The sequence below is a fragment of the Rissa tridactyla genome, chromosome 6 (genome assembly GCF_028500815.1).
Source record: "Rissa tridactyla isolate bRisTri1 chromosome 6, bRisTri1.patW.cur.20221130, whole genome shotgun sequence".
Taxonomy (NCBI): Eukaryota; Metazoa; Chordata; class Aves; order Charadriiformes; family Laridae; genus Rissa; species Rissa tridactyla.
Genome location: NC_071471.1, coordinates 73,385,985 through 73,406,521, shown reverse-complemented (window position 1 = coordinate 73,406,521; position 20,537 = coordinate 73,385,985). Strand labels below are relative to the sequence as shown.

Genomic DNA, 20,537 nt, shown 5'->3' with positions numbered 1-20,537 from the left:
CCAACTAATAAAAATCATTCTGAAGGAAGATAACCAACAGTGACTGCATTTGGGATTTGTACTCTTTAGCTACTTGCCAGGTTTAAAGACCAGCAGAGCGATAAACTAGTTTCAAATAATGTCTTAAAAACAACCCAGTTCTGTTTTACAAGTTGAAAAAAGGTCGGTTTCCAGACACGCTAGTCCTAAATGCTGTTGAACTAGAAAAATTAGCAGTTCCCTGGTACAAATCCAGAAACGCGGGTGTTTTCATTTCCATATTATCTCCAGCGCTCCATGGCGGGGCACATCTAAGGCTACCAGAAACGGCTCCTCCCGCAGAAGCGGGGCTCCCCCCGGCAAACGAGCTGCTCGCGGGGGCTCTCAGCAAGGTCAGCGTAAGCCTGCTGTCAGAAATGAAGTCACTTCTCCGTAATTGCTGGGAATGTCTATGCTGAGTTTAAAAAAAGAACAGCAACTTTAGAAACAAAAAAAAAAAAACCCAAAAAAAAAAAAGAAAAAACAGTTCACAGATGGCAAGCAGTGCTTCTCATGGCTGGAGATTTAAGGAGGCCTTGCCAAACGAAGACGGCAGACATTTCAAAAAATATTCAATTAAACAAAACAAGGTAGAACAGAAATAGCACATTTCCTTCTTTTTTTTTTTTTTTTTTTTAAGGTTAAGTCTGATGCTGCCAGTGTTTGCGAAGAACACTCAAATAAATAAACAATATGCAGTGATAAATTCCAGCGAAAAGTCTGAAGCACTACTAAATGAAAGCAGGCAATTTTTTGCTCCCTGCCTTGGTTTCATGCTCTGCAATTTATCAGAGACAAGTAAATCCCTCTGAAATAAGGCAGTCTAGATCGAGGCCATTTCAGACAACTGTGCCTTTCAGTTTTTATCAGGATGCCTACTGAGCTGTTGTACAAGTGGTACAATATTCGCTGCCACTGACCAGAAACACCTGCAATGACCATTTGCAGAGACCTGCAAGGAACACGGGCTTCCTAAGAACTGGTTCTCGCCACCCTTAGCTCTCCCGCCCAAATCCATCCATAGGCTGGATTTCCTCTTCAGACCACGCTCATCTCCAGAGAGCGCCTGTGCGTTCCCGGCAGCAGGGCCGAAGACGGGAGGTGTTGCATTGCGGGGGGGCTGGCACCAGTGCCGACTGCGGACACTTCACTGATGGCACAACCATTCACCCGACTCAGCTCACTCACATTCTCCGTTACATGACTTAAGCAAAACCTAGCATTTTATTAGGAAAAAGAGCAAAACTGTAGCACAGGCTCCATAAACACAAAATATACATTCCAAGCACCATATACCTACAGCTCTGCTAACTGTGCACGCAGCAATTATTCACTTGTCAGGTGCACGGGAAATTTAAATGAGCTTTGTTAATGCCACATCTGTTGGCATTTGCTTTGCATTTTTCCACTGGGTAAACCGTTTGCTGTACTCCAGGTTCTGTAGCAGGCACCAAATTTTTGGAAGGTTTTACAAACACTCTGTTTTCCCATACTGAGACCTTGTCTTCTCAGTAGACACTATCATTTATAATGCATTTGTACTGCAAATTGTACTTGTCACTGGGCTCTCCAGGTGCCATGAGCTTAAATAATCACAAATACTAAGCTCAGTTCAGTTGCTACTCCCATTTTAGATTTCTAAATAGCTAGTAGATCTTACAATATACTTCAGAAATATTTATGAAACACAGCTTCAGACACAAGAATTTCAATTTTATCCATCTTCAAAGCGCAGGCAATAACAAAATGAGGCGAAAAGGTGCAAGACAGACAGAAGGGAGAGCACTGCTCCAAGAAAGCATGCTGCCACGAAGTCCTTTCAAAGCCAGATGAGGATAACGAGGGCTGAAGAGCTTTACCGTCTCTCTAGCAAAACATAGGAAATAAAGTTCACCGTGGCAGTATTTATCACCACCTGTTCACATCACATTTTCTTCAAGTTCATTGTCAGGAGTCAGTCCCTTTCAAAATATGAAAAAAAAAAACCAACCCACCACAAAACCAAAACAACAAAACCCCCGCCGCCCCAAATCACCATCACCACAAAAACCCAAAAGACCTCCCCCAGACAACCAAGCTACATGTCTAAACTCTGGAGGTGAACCCATCACCCTGTTCACTGATGTACGTGGTCAAGACATCCCAGGAAACACGGACTTCTGGCGTCTCCAGAGCGGCCAGGCACAGCTGCCAGTGCAACGCCTGGGCAAAAGGCAACGGAGGACAAAACCTGGGCGCAAATGAAGGGAGCAGCACTGGTTTAGGACTGTTTCTGCAGATCTCTTCCAGAGCACTGCAGCACATGTCAACCATCCCGACACCACTCACACTGACGGGAACGATAACCAAAAAAATCTGCCATTCAGAGAGTTTCTGAACTGAAAGAAAGGTCTGTAATATTTAACTGAAGCAGTGTTTCAATAGCTCTACCAATCATCACAGAATCACAGAATGGTAGGGTTGGAAGGGCCCTCTGGAGCTCAGCCAGTCCAAGCCCTGCCAGAGCAGGGTCACCCAGAGCAGTTGCACAGGAACGCGTCCAGGCGGGTTTGGGATGTCTCCAGAGACGGAGACTCCACACCTCCCTGGGCAGCCTGTGCCAGGGCTCTGCCGCCCTCACAGGAAAGAAGGTCCTCCTCATGTTTAGGTGGAACTTCCTATGCTCAAGTTTGTGCCCATTACCTCTTGTCCTGTCACCAGGCACAACTGAAAAGAGCCCGGCCCCATCCTCCTGACACCCCCCCTTTAAGTATTTATAAGTGTTGATAAGATCCCCCCTCAGCCGTCTTTTTTCCAGACTGAAGAGACCCAAATCCCTCAGCCTTTCTTCATAAGAGAGGTGTTCCAGCCCCCTAATCATCTTGGTAGCCCTTTGCTGTCCCCTCTCCAGCAGTTCCCTGTCCCTCTTGAACCGGGGAGCCCAGAACTGGACACAGCACTCCAGGTGCGGCCTCACCAAGGCAGAGCAGAGCTGGAGGATGACCTCCCTCCACCTGCTGGCCACACTCTTCTTGATGCCCCCCAGGATGCCATTGGCCTTCATCATCTTAAGATATAAGCCGAGCAGCCTCTCTAGCTATTTTTTTAATGACTTCCCATAGCCTAACTTGGTTTATCAAAAGGCAACTTAGCCTGTAGGTCACTTAGTTCAGCGATAAGAGAGAAGGTGCTAGACACACAAAACTCGTCCAAAGACAACACCACAATAAAAAAGCAGACATACTTTCCCCCCAGTATTCATTGCACCTTTGAAGGAAGTGAAGCAGTGCGTAAAGTTTCCAGGAACAGGCAAAGGCCACAGTTCTCTGAAAAGGCAAATCACTCCAGGGTACGCTGACCTGTGAGGAGACCTTCTATTCACAGGTCTCAGTACTCCAAATACAGTACTGAAAAGGGTATTTTCCCTCCGGTACAGAATCGAGTATCTTGGGAGGAATGCAGTTTCTACCATCTCTTCTCAGAGACCTGGTAACATCTATTTCCAAAATGAATTAAAGAATGCCATTTGAATTCATGGTTCGTTAAATTATTTGGGAACAGCACACATTTGACTCCCGTGGTAAGTCACAGACAGTGTTTAGAGAGAGATGGAAAAGTCAACTAAAGTAAAACCCTCAATTTCAGATCTGGTTTTGATGAATCTTCCTATTGTATTTTCACATTATGATTTACTTATTGCTCTAAATACTTGCACAATCCCACAGGTTATTTTACTGAATGTAAGATTATACTTAAAATAATAGACATCAGGTTGGGCACAGGAATGAAAGGAAAAATCGTTCCGAAACATTACACAAATAGTACAGGAAGCCCGTGAACATCTCCATCTATTATCATTGGCACCATAAATTTCCCATTCTTTAGCTTAAAATATACTAATTAAGGGAAAAAATACCCATTTTAAACAAGGAAAAGCCTGAAATACAGAACAGAACACAGGGAATAGTCTAATAAGCTGTCTGAATGAATGTCACATTTCAGAAATATTATTGGAAATTCCCACGTTAAAAAAAAATCTTCAGAAGTTTTCCCACTTCTTTCTATACTCATTTAATGAGAACAATCACCTATTTCCATTTTCTTAAAGCTTTTAAGTTCATGGATTTAATTAAGAGGTTTTGAAAGAAGTGCTGTGAGACTATATAAGAACTTCAGTTCTGCCGAGATCTCTGGATAACGTCTTCACGTTTTTCAACTAATTAAAATACCACTGAACCTTCTGAAAATCCGGAGTGGCAAGAGGAATTTCCCTCTAGGATGATATCATGCAAGGAAATGTCAGTATCTGTATATTTCAAGCAAACATGGTTAAAGTGCTATCTAAGGTATTTTCCAGTTTTCAACAAAAACTCTAAGGAGCTCTGAGGAACACAGTTCAGCAATCCAAGTATCTACAGGCTCCTCAGCAAAGCTTGCTTTTCACCAACACTAAAGGAAATTCACCGTAGGTTTATTCCTATATTTGGAAGAAAAACCAGTAACAATATTCCTTACAAGTACGAGGCTGTGTAACAATTTTAACTTTTGGGGGATTTGGTTTGTTTGGGTTTTTTTCTTGTTTTAGGAATGGGTTTTGGTCTTCGATGTTTTTTTGTGTTTTGTTTTACCAAATGTCTCTTGTCCAGGACACTCATTAAGAGTTCAGTATGTGTGTGACATGCCAGTGAAATGGTTGCCACAAACAGGAACACCGCCCATCCTCCCCTGCTCCAGTCCTTGTCCCCACTTCTGGATCCCATTGCAGGAGCCGAACCCAAAAATCACAAACTGTTCAGAACAGAGCAACCTTCCGCGCATTTATGCTGCGTAGCACAACGGGGTCCCTGCTGTCTTCACAGTACAGCCCTGCACAGGCCGTCAGGACAAAGCCCTGCTGGTCGACCTCGAGCAACAGGTAAGACAGAGACCCTCCCATCAAAGAATTAACGTACCTGCAAAACGCATTTATTTGCGGGGTCATGACCACTAAGGAAAAGCACGATGAGTTCTCCTAACCAAGGTTTTTGGGAACATCCCCTCCTGTGAAACACCCAGAAGCTTCAGAATCGCTTCTGAACTTTGAGGCGACGCGTCCGCCTGCAGCACGGCCGGCGGGTGAGCTGCGCCGCTCCCGCTCCAGGCCCGCAGGGAAGCACCCGCTCCTCCAGCCTCTGCCGGCCCCGTCCAGCGGGACTCCTGCCCCTGCTCGGGAACAGCCCCCTGGCAGAGAGAAACCAGAACAAGGCAGAGGCCAAGCAGGAGCCCCATGGAGCGATGGACCGGGAGCACTGGAGCACTACGTGAACCCCATAGAGCAGAGCAGGATCAGCCCCCGGCCCTGACGAGCCGCTCCGTACACCTCTCCATCCTCCTGCTGCCCGGGGAAGCCCCTTGCAGGAACAGCAGCAGCTGCCTGTGATGGTGGCAGAAAGCCCCGCTCTCGAGCGCTGCACAAATATCCTGCCTTCCCTCCCTCCTCCCCTCCGCGGCGGCCTTTCCAGGAAGAAGACTTTCCAGGATGGCTGGGGAGAGCTGTTGGAGGTTCCAAAGTCTGCAGAACAGCTGAGATTCAAGCATCGAGCTCGGAAAGGGAACAGGGAGATGGACAGACAGCACTGTAAAATATCTGCAGCCTCGAGAGACTCCACTGGCATGGCCTTGCCTCGCCTCCCACCACGGCCCAGAGCATCCTCGAAACCTGTCACCTCTGTCTGCATTGTCCCCATCTCCCGTGGAGCCACTCGCTCCCGAGGAACTGCCTGCCAGCACACTGCAACTCTCTGCATCCGGAAAAAGAGGAGAGAGGCAGCACTGGGACACGAATTAGGTGACATCCTTAAGCCACGCAGCAGTCAAATTTGAGATCAGTTGTGGAATTCTTCTCAGCAGAGGGAAGGGTCTGAACCTGCCCTGCTGCTGGAGGCGACGCGGGCAACCGCAGTGCGCCGGGCGAGCCCAGTCCTGCCGAGCAAGCCCAGCTCACCTCCAGCAGTGAGGCCCTGCGGCTCCGGACCAACACCTCCGTATGGCCCCTCGGACAGGGCAGACACGCCACTTCTCAGAAGCGACGCAGAGGATTTTAAAATACCGGCAGAAGCTTCACTCCGATTATGCCAGATGAACTGCTGCAAATACGGACAGCCAGTCATCTTGCCATACATTACCAGGTGATTGAACAAAAATGCAGAATAGAAGAGGAATACTTTTTTTTTTTTTTTGCCTTTTGTACTATGGCAACATCTCTTCCCAGTTCTCAACTCAGTTCTTTGGACCAATTATGCTTCAAGTAACAAAGAGTAATGCTGCAAACACCGCAGCAGATAAAACAGAAACAGGTAAGTGAAGCAGTGGTTCTGCTATCTCATCTCTTGCCGTCACGCACCGTCGCTGTGACTGCCTCTGGGGTAAATACCGCGTCCACCCGCTGTCAGCGAACCCTGCCGTACGCTGCTCTTACCGTCCCCATCACTTGTAACCGGCTCCTGTGCTTCTACCACCGTTCCAGTTCTGAAGTCATCAGGAACAGCGTATTTACTCCCTACCGAAATGTCAACAGAAAAGCAAACAAACAAAAACCAATCAGAGCTGAAAGCCTGACTTAGAGACTTCGGTTTCAGCACACTCATCAAGCATATGAGGAAGCTTTCAGAAGATCTAGAGAAACTTTATAAGCTGACAGACAACGTGCATGTTTTTCCTCAAGGTTTCAGGAAAGCAGGACAGCCTTTGTTTTCAAATGTACATGTTCCAGCTCCTGGACCAAAGTCTCTCTGCAAAGCATTCGGAAATGGTCAACATCCATAACAGAAAAGCAGATAAAAAGGGAACGAGGATTTGCCACAAAAACATGAACTGAGAACTAGGCAGGTGTCTTCTGCGAGTGTGGGAAAGCAAAAGGCAACAGCATCAGCAGCAAAAAACAAGGGGAACAAACCCATATAATGTCTGGCTACAAAGAATCCCAGGCTGGCTGAGGCTGGCAGGGACCTCTGGAGGTGACCTGGTCCAACCCTCTGCTCAAGCAAGGTCACCCAGAGCCACTCGTCCAGGACGAGAGAGGTTCTGGATACCGCCAAGCATGCCGACTCCACAACCTCCGGGCAGCCTGTGCCAGCGCTTGGCCACCCCTGCAGTAGGAAGGCGTTGCCTCATGTACCTTTCTCGCATTGCTCTGAGCGTAACATAAGGCAAACATTTCATCTGTTTACTATAGATTTCCATTATACAACACGGAATATTCACATACAAATGAAAAACCAATTCATTTGGCACACATTCATTATTTTAAGCAACACAAGCAAGCAAGTCCTGCACCAAAATTCCACCTACTTAGACAAGGATGTATCCCTTCACCTGGCTTACACAGCTCTGTCTTCACCCATCCGGGCATACAATGTCTTCTCCCTTCAGCAAGGCTACAATGGCATTGATAGCCTGTAAGAACAAGGAGATCCACACAGCACCGGTTCCTTTCCCACTTTTTCCTAAATTATCTTAAAGATCTTTGTTGAGGTAAGTAAAAGGTGCACAGTGGTCATAAACCACAAATGCTTTAGGAAGGACAGCTAAAGGGAAAAAGCTTTGCTTCCTTTTTGCTAAAAATTGCTGTCCCCCAAGACAAATGAGAGTTGGCTTCGTGGTCTCGGAAGCAGCCAAGCCTGGATAAAGTCTGTCCTTCCAGCCCAGAAAAACAACATTGCCAGTTCATGAAAACAAACTTGCTTTAGCAGAAGATTTTTGGGCCACGTCCAGTTCTCTGAAGTGAGTGGGTTGGTCCTATCGTACTGTTCCACCCAGTTCTTGACTCCTTCATGTGCCTGGCAACATTTGAAGTAAAAATAAATTTTAAAAAAAATTGTTCTTCCATTTCTTCCTCCAGTAAAAATTGCAATAGGAATTCTAGACCAACACTTTCGCTTTGAACAGCTGTTTTCAAAAAACATTTTGAACAGTGAGGTCAGGCACACAAACAGCCAACGCTTATGTCAAAAGGAACCCTCTTTGTGCAAATCTGCTGCAGTACCAGCTCCAGCGACAGCTGTCTGCCCAGCGTTACATAGGAACGTCTTCACTGCCCAGTTAGTCCTATGAAAAGCTGGAATTCTGTCCCTAAATAAACAAGAATTCTGAAGTAAATAAAATATAGGTAATGCTGTCTGATGGTACTTAATGAATACAGAACTCCCTCAAGTGATTTTTTGAACCACTCTTTTAATGTTTGGTTGACACGTAAATAAACACTGCCAAAGAGAGTTCAGCGTACATTTCTGAGATGTTCCTACGGGAAAACTAGTTTTGCTTTTCCCACTGGGATTGGCAAAGCCTCTAAAATTAGAGAATTTGCCACACCAGAAAAACAAAAACTTCAAAACAAGCTCCCTTAAAAGGCTTTAACAAAAGAATTCAGCATTGCGTGCCGCTCACAAAGCCTGCCTGCCCCTCACTGTTCGCCTGCTGCGGTGCTCGGAGTGCCAACAGCGCGGGACGGAGGCGCTCCGAGGAGCCCAGCCATTGATATGCAGTGGCTTGCTGATACATTCAAGGGCAATAGAAAAATGAATCTATTTTCAAGAATGCAATGGAAACTGGAAGAGGAAGAGAAAACAAGTAGAGGCAGCTCTGCTTCACGCACAGCACGACAAATGAGTTTGGATACGGCCTGTTCCCATGGTACTTAATGCCTGTGATCAGCCGCTCCTCCCGCGGCGTGCTAGCGAGGCCCTTTAATAACATCTGAACTTTCTAGAGAAAGGTGACGTTACTTAACATCCTGTAAACAGTCTTTGCGAGCCTCACCAAGAGGCAGACTGAGACGGAGCATCTCTCCCTGCTCTTACTTACTCCTGTAAGTAGATAGACTTCAAAAGACAAAGTCCACCAAGAGCCAGTTCTGCCATTCACTGGAGCTTGCACAAGCCAAAGGAACCCCTCACTAAGCAGGAGCTCATACAGCTCCCATTAACTAAGTCTTTGTTTGGCCAGGAACTTCTCCAGTAATAAGGTGTGGTGCGTGCCCGTACAGGCTGTGTTGAGGGCAGGAGGTGGTGCTTCTCTGCCTTCCTCAAACTAAAGGGGAAAGAATGCGCCATCACCTGGGTGCTGCCCGTGACCCGTGCGGTCGGGTTACCCCCAGCAGCTCGCCGTGCTGCTCCTCACCCATCACTGTGTTTCAGCTTATGGGTTTTTTCTGTCTCCACTACAATTTCATGTCACATTAGAGCCTCTCCTTACAAGAGTTTCTGATTGCAAATTGTGTTAGAAAAGAAATCAAGACGAAACCAATGGAAACCAAGGAGAGAGAAAAGGTAGGAACAGCGGGGCATTTAAAAACATCTGTTTGGCAAGGAACATAGGCAGGACAGCTTTTCATTGATTTGGGAAAAGGCGTAAGAAAAGACCAGAAGATGTTTTACTGAGGACAACCCAAAACCTGAAGTGAAAATCCTTCCAGGCACAAACCACAACGTGAAAGTTCTTCCCACTGCAAGCTCAGGTGTGTAACTGTCCCCCTCCATCGCCAGTGTCACCCGAACGACCAGCGCACAGCTCCCGGGCTGAGCTAAACTCTGGCAAATCCCTCGGTATCGCAGGAGTCAGTCATACCACCAGCAGCGGTTTCAACTGGCATCTCAGTGACCTACCCCGTGAGAGAAAGCTTTCAGTGCTGTCCCGGTTGGGTTTTTTAAATTACTTCTCTCGGCCTGTATCTTCTGCTTTCAAGGATGTTACCTGTGAAAGCCGACAGACTCACAAAGACAAGTGCTTAACAACTTGAAGACATTAATGAAAACAATCTTAATTATATCTGACTTCAAAATACTATATAAAAGCAATGATCGCTTTTGTTCGCTGTCAGTAAATGCTTTAATTTTAATATCTTTTCCAATAACATGTTAGAAATGAAAGTGATGAAACTGTACATTTACATTAAAAAATGATGTATGAATAATGAAAATGCTAAAAGAACATGTTGAATAACTACTATACACCATTGGAAAAAAGGCAGTAAAAGAAACATTTTACTTTTAAAACTCACTCTTCCCAGTCTGACGATTATTGTGCGTAGTCTGATCTTTTACATAATACAAAATAACACATTTCCCCAGAACTTTCATCAGGGGAAGAATCCTTGCCAATTCAGTAATAAAGGTGCAAAAAGGATGCTAAACGACTCTGTTACAGGCTATTCAAGCAAAGGCAGAAAGTCTTGTTTTTTCTGTGACCACTTCCTATTATCTACGAGAGAGTAAAAAAAGATGATTAGAAAATACTGAATAACATATTAGACTACGCTACTGTAGGTATGTTTTGATAAGCTTCCACACAGTAAAAGCATACAACTGGCCTGCAGTTGGACCTCCCCGCCTGACTTCTTCCCTTTTTTTCAAATTAAAGTCAGAGTTCAGGGGCAGAGGACAGGTAAAACTATGAGCAAAGCAGCTGGTGGGGGCAGCGAGGAGACAACCCCCAGGGTGCACACTCACAGCCAGGCTCCCTTCCAAGGAACTTCAGCAATTTGATCGCCTCTCCTCGCATGGATGCCAAGGAATGGTGTGTTGGTCTGTCCCACTGGCAAAGAAGCTTTGAGTTTAACCTTGCGGAATCACCTCTTGGACAGAGAGCAAGATATTTGTTGCATTAAAGGCTGCGCAACGACATTTGGAGGCCCAAGACAAAGCTCCACGTGAAACAGCTCTGTAACACCAGGGGGTTACTTCACTGGAAGTTTGCTGTCCTGGCTCTGTCTTTACCAGGCTCCTTGCCCGGCACGCCCCCGGGGCCGTGCATTCATAAATCAGATCCCTCTTGCGCGCGCTCCGTCCCTGCTGCAGCCCAACAGCTCCTGCTGCCTGGGGCCACGAATACGGCGTGCAGGGGAACCAGGCTCCCCTTCCTGATGGCTCCGAGGCACACGCAAAGCTGCGAATGAAAAGGCCGCTTTTCTCAGTGACATCCGCACTTTAAATAATAGATGGGGAATAAGGGGAGAGCTTCCAGGAGGAGCCAAGTACGCACAGTACAAGAAAGGACAAAAAAGCATCTGAGATAAGAGGAAATACATTTGCAGGGGGTAGAAGATAGGAACAGCACAACAAAATAAGTAACAGAAAAGGGAGAAAGTGAAAACGTAAGTAAACAAGAGATTAGCCTTTTAGAAAAATCATGAAATCCGAGGGCTTGACTGGTATTCTATGTGCGACTGACTCCCTTCAAAGTCAAATTCTGTGGTAAGAAAATTTATGATGAAAACTTTTGAAACAGCAACAAAACCTTGAAAATTTGACAATGAGAGAGTGCTCCTACAAGCTAATAAGGTAACAGATTCACACGTAAAGCATTCTTCCTAAGGTATCATACTCCCATTGCATACCTCCGTATTCAAACTGTTTGGGAATTAAATCCTCTTAAACCATCACACTGATACACTGGCAATTTGCACAAACCCAGCAAGTTACAAAAAGCTAACTCTACTCCACCTGCTATAAAACCACATTAACAGAAAACTGTAATTATATAATGTACTTTGCCACCATTACTTCCTCATGTAAACATGTGCTCTTGCTGTTAGTGATAACACTTAATCAAAAGGAGAAGAAAGATGGTCCCCGAGATAATCTTCTGAGCTTCCTGCTTAAGGGAGGCTAAACACTGTGCAAGCTCCTAATTACAACTCTCTTGCTCAGAGAATTGTAAAAATATCTGCTAAAAATATTTTTTTTCATTTTTTGTCAAAAAAAAAGAAGTGATTTTTTAAGCATACAACTCCATCTTGGTGGACAAACCCCACCCTCTGTGTTGCTCCAATCGTCTTCAGCAAATTAGAATAGCGCTTTTAAATTTTAGAGGTATGTGGATGTACAACAACGTCAGTGCTTTACTGCACGGCTGCTTCGGGTCGTGATCCCCATTTACACCTACAAGGGGAAGGTGCTCTGCCGCTCGCTCTCAGCCATCACCGCTCACTCGGTCCCTCAGGGGCCGGGTGCGCAGGGCCGGCCGCGCACAGCACCTCTGCCCTCGCCACACAAGCCCCGGGGGGACGCAGGCCTGGACCCAGCGCAGAGCCGGCAGGGGATGCTCCCACCCGAGGGGGTGCACGGGGCGCCGAACAACCCCACCAGCACACGCTGCTGTGCCGTCCTTCGCCCAGCTGAGGCTGAGAGCTGAATCGCTTGGGAATCACTTAGGAAGACACCTAGGAAGCTCCAAGTCAGCACGAGTACTTAGATCTTCTGCGAGCAGGCTGGGAAGGGCTTCAGAAAGACCTCCTCAAAACCACGCACTTGTGAGCACATCACTCTCGCCGTACGTATTTGACACTGTCACCTACCTAAAGACTAAAGGAAGAAAGAGCTACAAACTGGTACAATCCTCCCCCCAGCTACCCTACAGTTTTTTCAAAGCACAAGTACCAACGGTTCCAGGTTATCCCTGGAAAAAACATGTTTGTAACAAAGACCAGCATAAGCATTACTGCTGGCAGAGCTCCACTGTGCCAGCAAAGCCACTTCATCTGTCCACGTACGTGTCCCCGCGCTCATCCCCCGTCACAGAAGTAAAAGAAAACAAGAGGCAGCGAAGGAGTTTCAAACCAAAACACCTTTTCACAGCAGCAGCTTAACAGCTACACACGATGAGGGCTATTCAGCAGCCAGACACCACGCGGTGGGCCACCGCTCAGCTCTGCTCCGTTGCACATCTGGGCCAACAGCTGTGTCCTGCTGGTAATGTGTTACCAGCAATTTCATTCTCAAGATACAACAGATCCCTCAATTATTAAAAAAAAATAATAATATTTGTTTCAAATGCACAAGCACTGCAAAGGGTAACAAAACAGTTTTCTCCTCCCCATCATCATTTTCACATAGCTCAAGAAGTTTTGGGTAGTACCAAATTCTGGTCTTACCTCAAAATTTCACCTCCTGCACAGGGGTTTAGAATTGAGTAAAACAAGAAAGAGTCTCCTAAAAAATAACAATAGCAGAAACTCTAAGAAAAACGTTGATTTGAGAGTCTGCCATAGAAAGACAAACAAACAGAAGACCGCAACAATGTTTAAGAAATTACCTGTGGCACACAACAAATTAAAATCAGAAAGAAGTCGCCAAAATAACCAGAAACCAGAAAGTGAGGAGTGCAGAAATAGATAAAGAGAAAACAGAGATTACTTATTTTTAGGGTTCCCATAATAGAGAACACTGAAAAAAACACTTTTTCGTTGGCCTTCTACGTTATTGCTCAAGAGTATGTATTCCTAAAATGGAAGTCCTCAGCTACGAGCGCGCGATTTTACAGCATCACAGAAAGCAGGGCGATAAACAACCCGGGTCCGGGGCAGCCCCCCCGGGCACTCGCCAGAGCTGCCCAGAGCCAGGCGCAGTGCCGGGAGGGCTCCGGTCCTGCCAGAGCCACCCGCCCGCGGGCTCCGCTCCCGCTGCGGCTCCGCGCGCGCCCTGGGGAGCACGGCCAGAGGAGGAGTCCGCTCCAGAGCACGCGAACCCGCTGGCAAAGCCCGACCGGGACCCTCTTCGTTCTTCTGCCCCTCTTCCTCCAGCCACCCGAATTCTGCTGGTCTCACCCCGCCCGGCCAGAAAACAAGCATCTCCTCTGCCCTCCCTGCCTGCCGGGAGCCCGCAGCCCCACCGCTCCGGCCAGAAACGCTCCTGAGCACCTCAACGCCTCACAGAAACATCGCCTTCGCCTGGGCACGTTTGTTTAGTTGTCTCTTCCACTCCAGACAACATCAGCGCAGCCTGGCAGCAAGGATGGAATACGCGTTTCTCAGCACTGAAATAATGTAATTTTTATTTTTTTTTTAAATCACAATGAATCAAACATTACTTTTCACTCAGTCTAGTAGCTATGATTTGAAGAAGAGGGTGCCTTGACTTGCAACAAGCTAGTCTTAATACTTATTTAGAAATCAAAACCTAATTAATACATTTCCCATCCCACCACAGTTGAAATATTCCACAAAATTCACATAATTACTCAGGGGGGCTGGGGAGACGGCACAGAAAAATAAATGAAAACAAACAACAAACCCAAAGCCAAAAACCCCCTTATCATTATCACCTAATACCAGCTAAATCCACGGGTATCTAACATCAAAATAAAACTACACCCACTGTTTCAGGATCGGAAAATTAAGATCTGATGCGATAAAGAGACATCGAGACTGTGATCACCACCCATTAGAAGAGCAGGTTGTTTTTAAAAGTTATTATGGGAAGTATTTCAAGTTCAATTGACAGACTTCAACTCTTAACAGCAGTAAAGGTTATTCCGAGTTCGTACTCAGAATTAAAGCAATATGCGTAATTATAACAACAACACTACTTCAAACAGGACTTGGAACAAGAAACTGCACCCCTGCCCTCTTTGTGTATTGTGTGAGAAAGGGGGATGTTCACCCAAACACTGAGTAGGTCCCAAGGCCCCTTGGGAATGTGAAAGGTTCCTGCCCCATCCCAGCACTGTCGCTCGAAGGCCAGTATTTCGTATAGTCAAAGAAAATACAGGTAGGACAGTAACGCTGTTAGTCACTTAAAGACCTCGAGTGTTAGTACCCGCGCACCACACAGCGATTCCCTAACCTACTTTCTCTCCTCCTTTTTTAAACTGATAAAATAATATGTTCTGTTTAGCTTTTATCTTTCTTGTCATCATTGCACTCCTATTCTGGCCCAGGTTTGTCTTGAGACTTTAAGAACTGCACCGACCTCCCATTAGAGAAGAGCTACCTACCTTTGGTGGTAGGAAGGCAGAAGGAAACGTTTCAGAAGCACCTACCTGACTTGGGCTCATACGTGCCAATTTCAAAGGGAACTGGGACAAATTAACTACTTTCCAACCCAAGCAGAAACGTTGGAACTTGTACAGCTGAGCCTGCTGTGCACACTGGAAATCTTTACCCTAAAGACCTACGCCCAGAGGTTTAAACAACATGCATTGCTAAAGTCACCAAAAACTCAAACAGCGTTAAGACACAATTTTCAAGTGTGAGCACTAAGGTGTTTTTTCAGTATTTGTGACCGCACTCAGCGAATATGCGGCAAACAGGAACAAAACTTCTCGGACAACAACAAAACCTGACTTGCAGGGCTCTCCATGCGCCTCCCTCCAGCAGGAGCAACCACAGCTCCGTGGCTGCCGGGGAAGCGTCCCCAGGGCACGCAGTGCCACAGCCGGCCCCCGAAGCCCGCCAGGGCTGGGGGCAGAGAGGCTGCCGCCCTGGCTGCGGGCAGCTCTGGGGACCTGGGGACAGACGTGCCTCCCACCACCGGTGCCCCTGCCGCCCAGCCGCTCCGCACGCCTGCCACAAACACGCTGCGACTCACGGGCTCTTGTCCCAAGGAAAAACAGACCGCATTGACACGTTTAGAAGCAACTGAAGAGAATGAAAAGGATACAGCAGATAGGAAGAAAAAAGCGGCACATTAAAGTAATTAAAATCCTATACAGTAAGAGCAGAGACATGCCAGGCAGATCGATTTTGTGGGCACTACAGCAGAAGGCTCCTTGAAAGGTAAATGTGAAATTCCGCCAGAGCAGACAGATGAAGCAAAGAAAGCAAGGAAATTGGGGAGGGAGAGAGAGAGGGAGAGGCTCATATCACAGGACAGTTCGGGCTGGAAGGGACCTCTAGAGATCACCTAGTCCAACCCCTCTGCTACGGGCAGGGCCATCAGAGGAGGGAAAGAGAGAAAGAGCGACCCACAGCCAACCTGAACTCCATCCCCCGTTGTTAGCAAGAGCACACTGGGATAAAAACAGGAAATGTTTATACAGCAGGACAAACATTAAATGATTACGTAAACACAAGTGTACCTAAAGTCATACGCATTCATATTCATGAGATGCACGTGTTCATGAAACTTTGAAGGATATTTGTAGATCTAATACTGCACTAATGTTTTTAATGAAGCAGCAAAACTACTCAAGGAACGAAACAAACCCAGCACAGCCCCTCTTCACTGTTAACATGTTTATTCATGAGCTCCCAGGTCAGCATTGCAACAGGCCATGAGTGGCTGTGGATGGCTGGCAGGAGCAAACCAGTATGTTATCATAACTCGCTTCTGGCAATCGGAGAGCACAAATAAAGCAATTCTCTCCTCTTTGCAAAATTATAGCCAGGTCAGCAATACCAGTGACCCAGGAAAGACTATCCCACCCAGATGAACCTGTCTACAAAAGATATTCCGAATTATTCTACAAAATACCCGTCTCAACTAAAGAGCATTTGCATGTACAGCATGTGCCAGCCAAGTAAACAGTACCCGTACAAAACGCATCTAAAGTGCAAATCACACTGTTGCCACACAGTAATGTTCAGGCTACTTTAAACAAATGGATGAGAGGTTCACCGCAGAGCCAACGCGCGAGGGTCCGCTGGCATGGGAAGGGGGAGCAGAGGTCCCACCCTACGGGGCAAGACCCACGCCACCAGGAGACCCTGCGGGACGCAGCCTGCCCGCAGCAGCCCTGTGCCTGGGGGCACCTGCCCTGGAGCCTGGTGTAGGAACGGTCCTGGAGGACTCCTGGCCCGCCGTGAATCAGAGCCCGGGGCGAGGGAAGGCAGGACTGTGTGGGTGCAGGGTACTCACACCCAACTATCCCGTCTGCTCGGGGTTTCTGCACTGTGCGGTGAACACACGTACTGTCACACTGCCCTGCGGCCCACTAAAAATGTAGTGTTTAAGTAAAATATGTATCACCAACTGAAATTTGAAATCAGAAATGGGAAAAATAGATTAAAGGAAGTGGAAGTCATTTTCCAGCCCAGCTTCGGTGAAGTCTACCAAAGGACGAGTCCTTGTTTATAACTGAAGTCACTTCAGGTCACGGCAGAGAAGCTTATTCCTCAACTGACAGGGAAAGCCCAACAAGCAGAAACAGCCACTGACAGCTCCACAAACCAAGCTAATGTCATCTTTATTGTGCCTGAACTACTCCAGAAACCCGACTGGGCAGTCGCCAGTCCCAACTCCAACAGCAACAAACCCGAAGCGTAATCACGAAAGTTCAGACCAGTCTTTCCATTCCCCACCCTGCAGTGGAACATATCCAAATAAGCCCGGGTTTGTTGCTGTAGAAAATTAATTTTTCATCGCAAAGGAGTCGCTTGCCTAGAGCAGAAGCGTTCCTCTCTTTGGTTACACCGAATGATAAACAACAAACACCCTTCACCTTCTCCAGGAATGCCAGTGAGTCTCCAATGCTAACTAGGAACAACCGGAAAATCATTTAGTCTGACAGCACAGGATTTCTTCAATGACATGCTCCAAAGTGGCGGCTTTTATCACTCTGAGCCGCCAGGGAAGGCAGGAGAGCACTCTGAACCGCAGCACTCGCCACAGGAGATAGCAGGCTGGGGTCAGAGAGCAGGCTTGGGTCAAAGCGAGGTGTCCCCTTTGGGCTCGAGCAACAGGAACAGCCGTAACAACCTGCAGAGTCCTGCTGGATGCCACGCGGCTTTACTCAGACAGACACTGCACAGGCCTAAGGCCATCGTCATGAAAATTATTATGAAATACGTATTTTCAGTGGTCATTTAATACGAACAGACATATTGAAGTGCAAAAAATAACCGTGCTGATAACTCGTCAAAGTTTACTAAACTTGGTGAAAAGATGAATTGCATCCTTTGGCTACATACGTATCAATCAAAGTGTGTACTTTAGGTCAGCCTTCAAAACGATGAAAAAAGACAGCAAACTTTGAAGACTGGGAGGAGCAGGAAAACCCCACACTTATTTTAGTGCACAAAGCGATTTGTACATAGGGCTGGAGCACAAAGCCAGCCCTAACACACACGGCAAGAGCAACACGCAGTGCAAGTCCAGACCCAATTCTCTGCTAGATGTACAAACTGCAACCCCAGAAACACTCCCTTTTCGGTACGTGACACGCCGGCACTGCTCAGCCCCAGAAGCGCTTTGCCACCGACTTCAGCGGTGCCAGACTTCACCCGGGCGCAGCCCAGCAGGTTTAGGAGCCTGGCTGCTGTTCCAGGCGTTTGCAAATACCTGTCTTAATTCACGCGGACTTGCAAGAAGGCGCCGCTCTCCTCGCTAACCGCTACCAGATCGGCTGTTGCACTCGCCTTACTTGCGGCGATGGGAAACATCCCCAGCGTTCCCCTGCGCGCACTGCGCTAACAGCCAGCACAGCGTGTTTTCACGCCCCAACGTGCGGGGGGACGAGAGGGGACCCCGGCGGCCGGACGCCTCGGAGCAGAAGCCGTTTGTCCCCGCGGGAAGGGGGCACCCCGGGTTCTCCCCCCCGGACACCGCCGCCCCTCCCGAGCCGCGGAGGGGGACGCGCGTCGCCGGGACCCGCGGGGCGCGATGACAGCCGTACGGCGGAGGCCGGGGCACACACGGCATCCCCGGCACGGCGTTTCGCTGCCGGCCGCGCATCCCCGCGCCCCGCTCTGGGCTTCCCGGACCGACAGAGGACAGAGCCCCCCCTCACCTCTCCCCTGGCGCACCGGCCGGCTGCCGGGACGCGCCCCCCGCCGGCGCCCGCGGCCGGAGCGGGACGGGGCGGCAGCCGCGGGCGGGGGGCGGTGCGGCGGCGCTAGGACCGAGGAGACCCCGACCCCCTCTCCGGCGGGGCGCGTGCGGCCGCGGTACTTACGTCGTCAAAGAGGGACCCGACGTTGGCCGTCACCAGGAGCACCCCGGCGCCGGCCGCGGCCCCCTTCACCGCCATGGCGCCGGCGGCGGGCGGGCGGAAGCGCGGAGCGCGGCCGGCGGCGCTGCGGGGAGCCCGGGGGCGGGCGCGGGGCGCTGCGGCGAGCGGGGCGCCTGGCCCGCCCCGTCAGCGCGGCGAGTGCTCCCGGCGCGGGCAGCCCGCGCACATCCGCGCCGCGGCGGGCCGGCCGGCCGCCCTGCGGCTGCTGCGGGGCCGCGGCGCTCAGCGCTCGCCCGCCGCCGCCGCCGTCGCGCTGCTGCCGGGACGGCTCCCACCGGCGGAGGCTGGCGCCGGGCCACGGCGCATGGCAGGTCGGCGGGACGGGACGGGGCGGCCGGTGTCGGCGGGGACGGGCCGGGCGCTCCCCGGCGGCGCGGGGTTGGGCTGGGCTGGGCCGGGCCGGGCGGGCGCTGCGCGCACCGCGCTGCTGCCGCCGCCGCCGCTCCCGGCTCTGGCGGCGCGGCGGGCGGGCCGGGCTAGGGCTCTGCGCCCGCGACGTCACAGCGGCCCCGCGCGCCTCTTAAAAGGGCAACGCCAACCCTCGGGAGGCGGCCGGCGGCGCCGTCCCGCAGAGAGGCCGGGCCCGCCCGGGCGGGGCCGCCGCTCACCTGGGCGGGAGCGGGGCTGGGGCGGCCAGACCCTGCCCGGGGGACGGGCCCGGTGGGACTGGCCTCGCCTCTGCCCGGGCGCTTCCTGCCGCGGGGCGGCCCGGAGCGGCGGCGGCGGCTGCCGGGGGTCGCCCGGGGTCGGCCCCGGGAGCGCGGCGGTGCGCTCCGGCGGTGCGGACCCCCGTGCCGCTCCTCAGGCGGCCCGAAAGTGCCCGGACCCGGCCGCCCCGGGTACCGACACCCCGGCGCGGCGGGGCCCCCTCTGCCTCGATGGCTCTGGCAAAGGCGTATCGTGCCGCTCCTCCCGAGGGGGAGCCCCCGGCGTCGCGGCGAGGCGCTATCGCAACCGACGGGAGGTAAGAGGCAGCGGTAGGGCCGGACGGAGCGCCGCCTGCCCCCGCAGGAGCCGGGCCCGCCAAGGGGTAGGATGGACCGGCGCGTGCAGAGCCTGGGAATGCTCCACAGGAACCTCCAGCTTACAAATGCAGCTCCTGGGGAGGGGATCTCTTCAGTAACTTTGCTTAAGAAACCAGAGAAATGATAAATCAGTCTTTGCTAGGCTGCGCAAAGTCACCAGCTCCTAAGATTATCTATATTTCATGGCTGATTAGTAACGGGAACAAAATGTGCAGAAGCCGGCACTCCCAGGCTTGCAGAGGCCTCACCGCGCGTCAGAGCGGGGAAGCCGTTGTCCAAACAGCACATAAACGGTACAGACAGAGGGTCACCGCAGAGCGGGGAAAAGGGGAACCCAGCGCGATGCAGGAGCAACTGCACACGCGAGTCTGAGGGAGAACAAGACATAGGGGCAGAACGCGGGATGGTGCGGAACCTCCAACAGGTGACACACGCTGTAGTGGAGGTGACACGGAAAACCACCAAAGACCGAAGCGTCCCTCCCATTGACAGGAAGACATCACACTGAAGACGAAAGCTCGGCCAGAGAAATGTGCCTGCCCTGGCAGAGAAATAAAGAGATTGTTACTGCTCCCCAGCAGAACGTTGTTTCTCCTCAGCTCTTGGCTGCGTCTCCCCAGGGAGCGGTGTCTGACAGGCAGCAAACAATCACGTACGGCTCCAAACGCAAGGCAAAGAAAATATCTCTCCCCATGGGCCTTCAGGTGTAATTTATGCAAAAATTATTATATTTTGCATTGTAGTCGACAAAGCCTGCTTATGGTCAGTTAACAAGCCTCTCCCAAATTAAAGCTACATCAGACAAACAAGCTC

At 49.9% G+C, this 20,537-nt stretch overlaps 1 protein-coding gene across 2 annotated transcripts in view; it reads right to left on the bottom strand.

Moving 5' to 3' along the window:
* INPP5A (inositol polyphosphate-5-phosphatase A) overlaps positions 1-18,782 on the bottom strand; it is a 236,049-nt gene extending 217,267 nt beyond the window's left edge. For both annotated transcript variants that reach the window (XM_054204457.1, XM_054204458.1), the window contains exon 1: positions 18,643-18,782. In XM_054204457.1, coding sequence (XP_054060432.1) covers positions 18,643-18,717 — 75 coding nt within the window. In that variant the 5' untranslated portion in view covers positions 18,718-18,782. The remainder of the gene's footprint in view (positions 1-18,642) is intronic.
* Between the last annotated feature and the right edge of the window lie 1,755 nt (positions 18,783-20,537).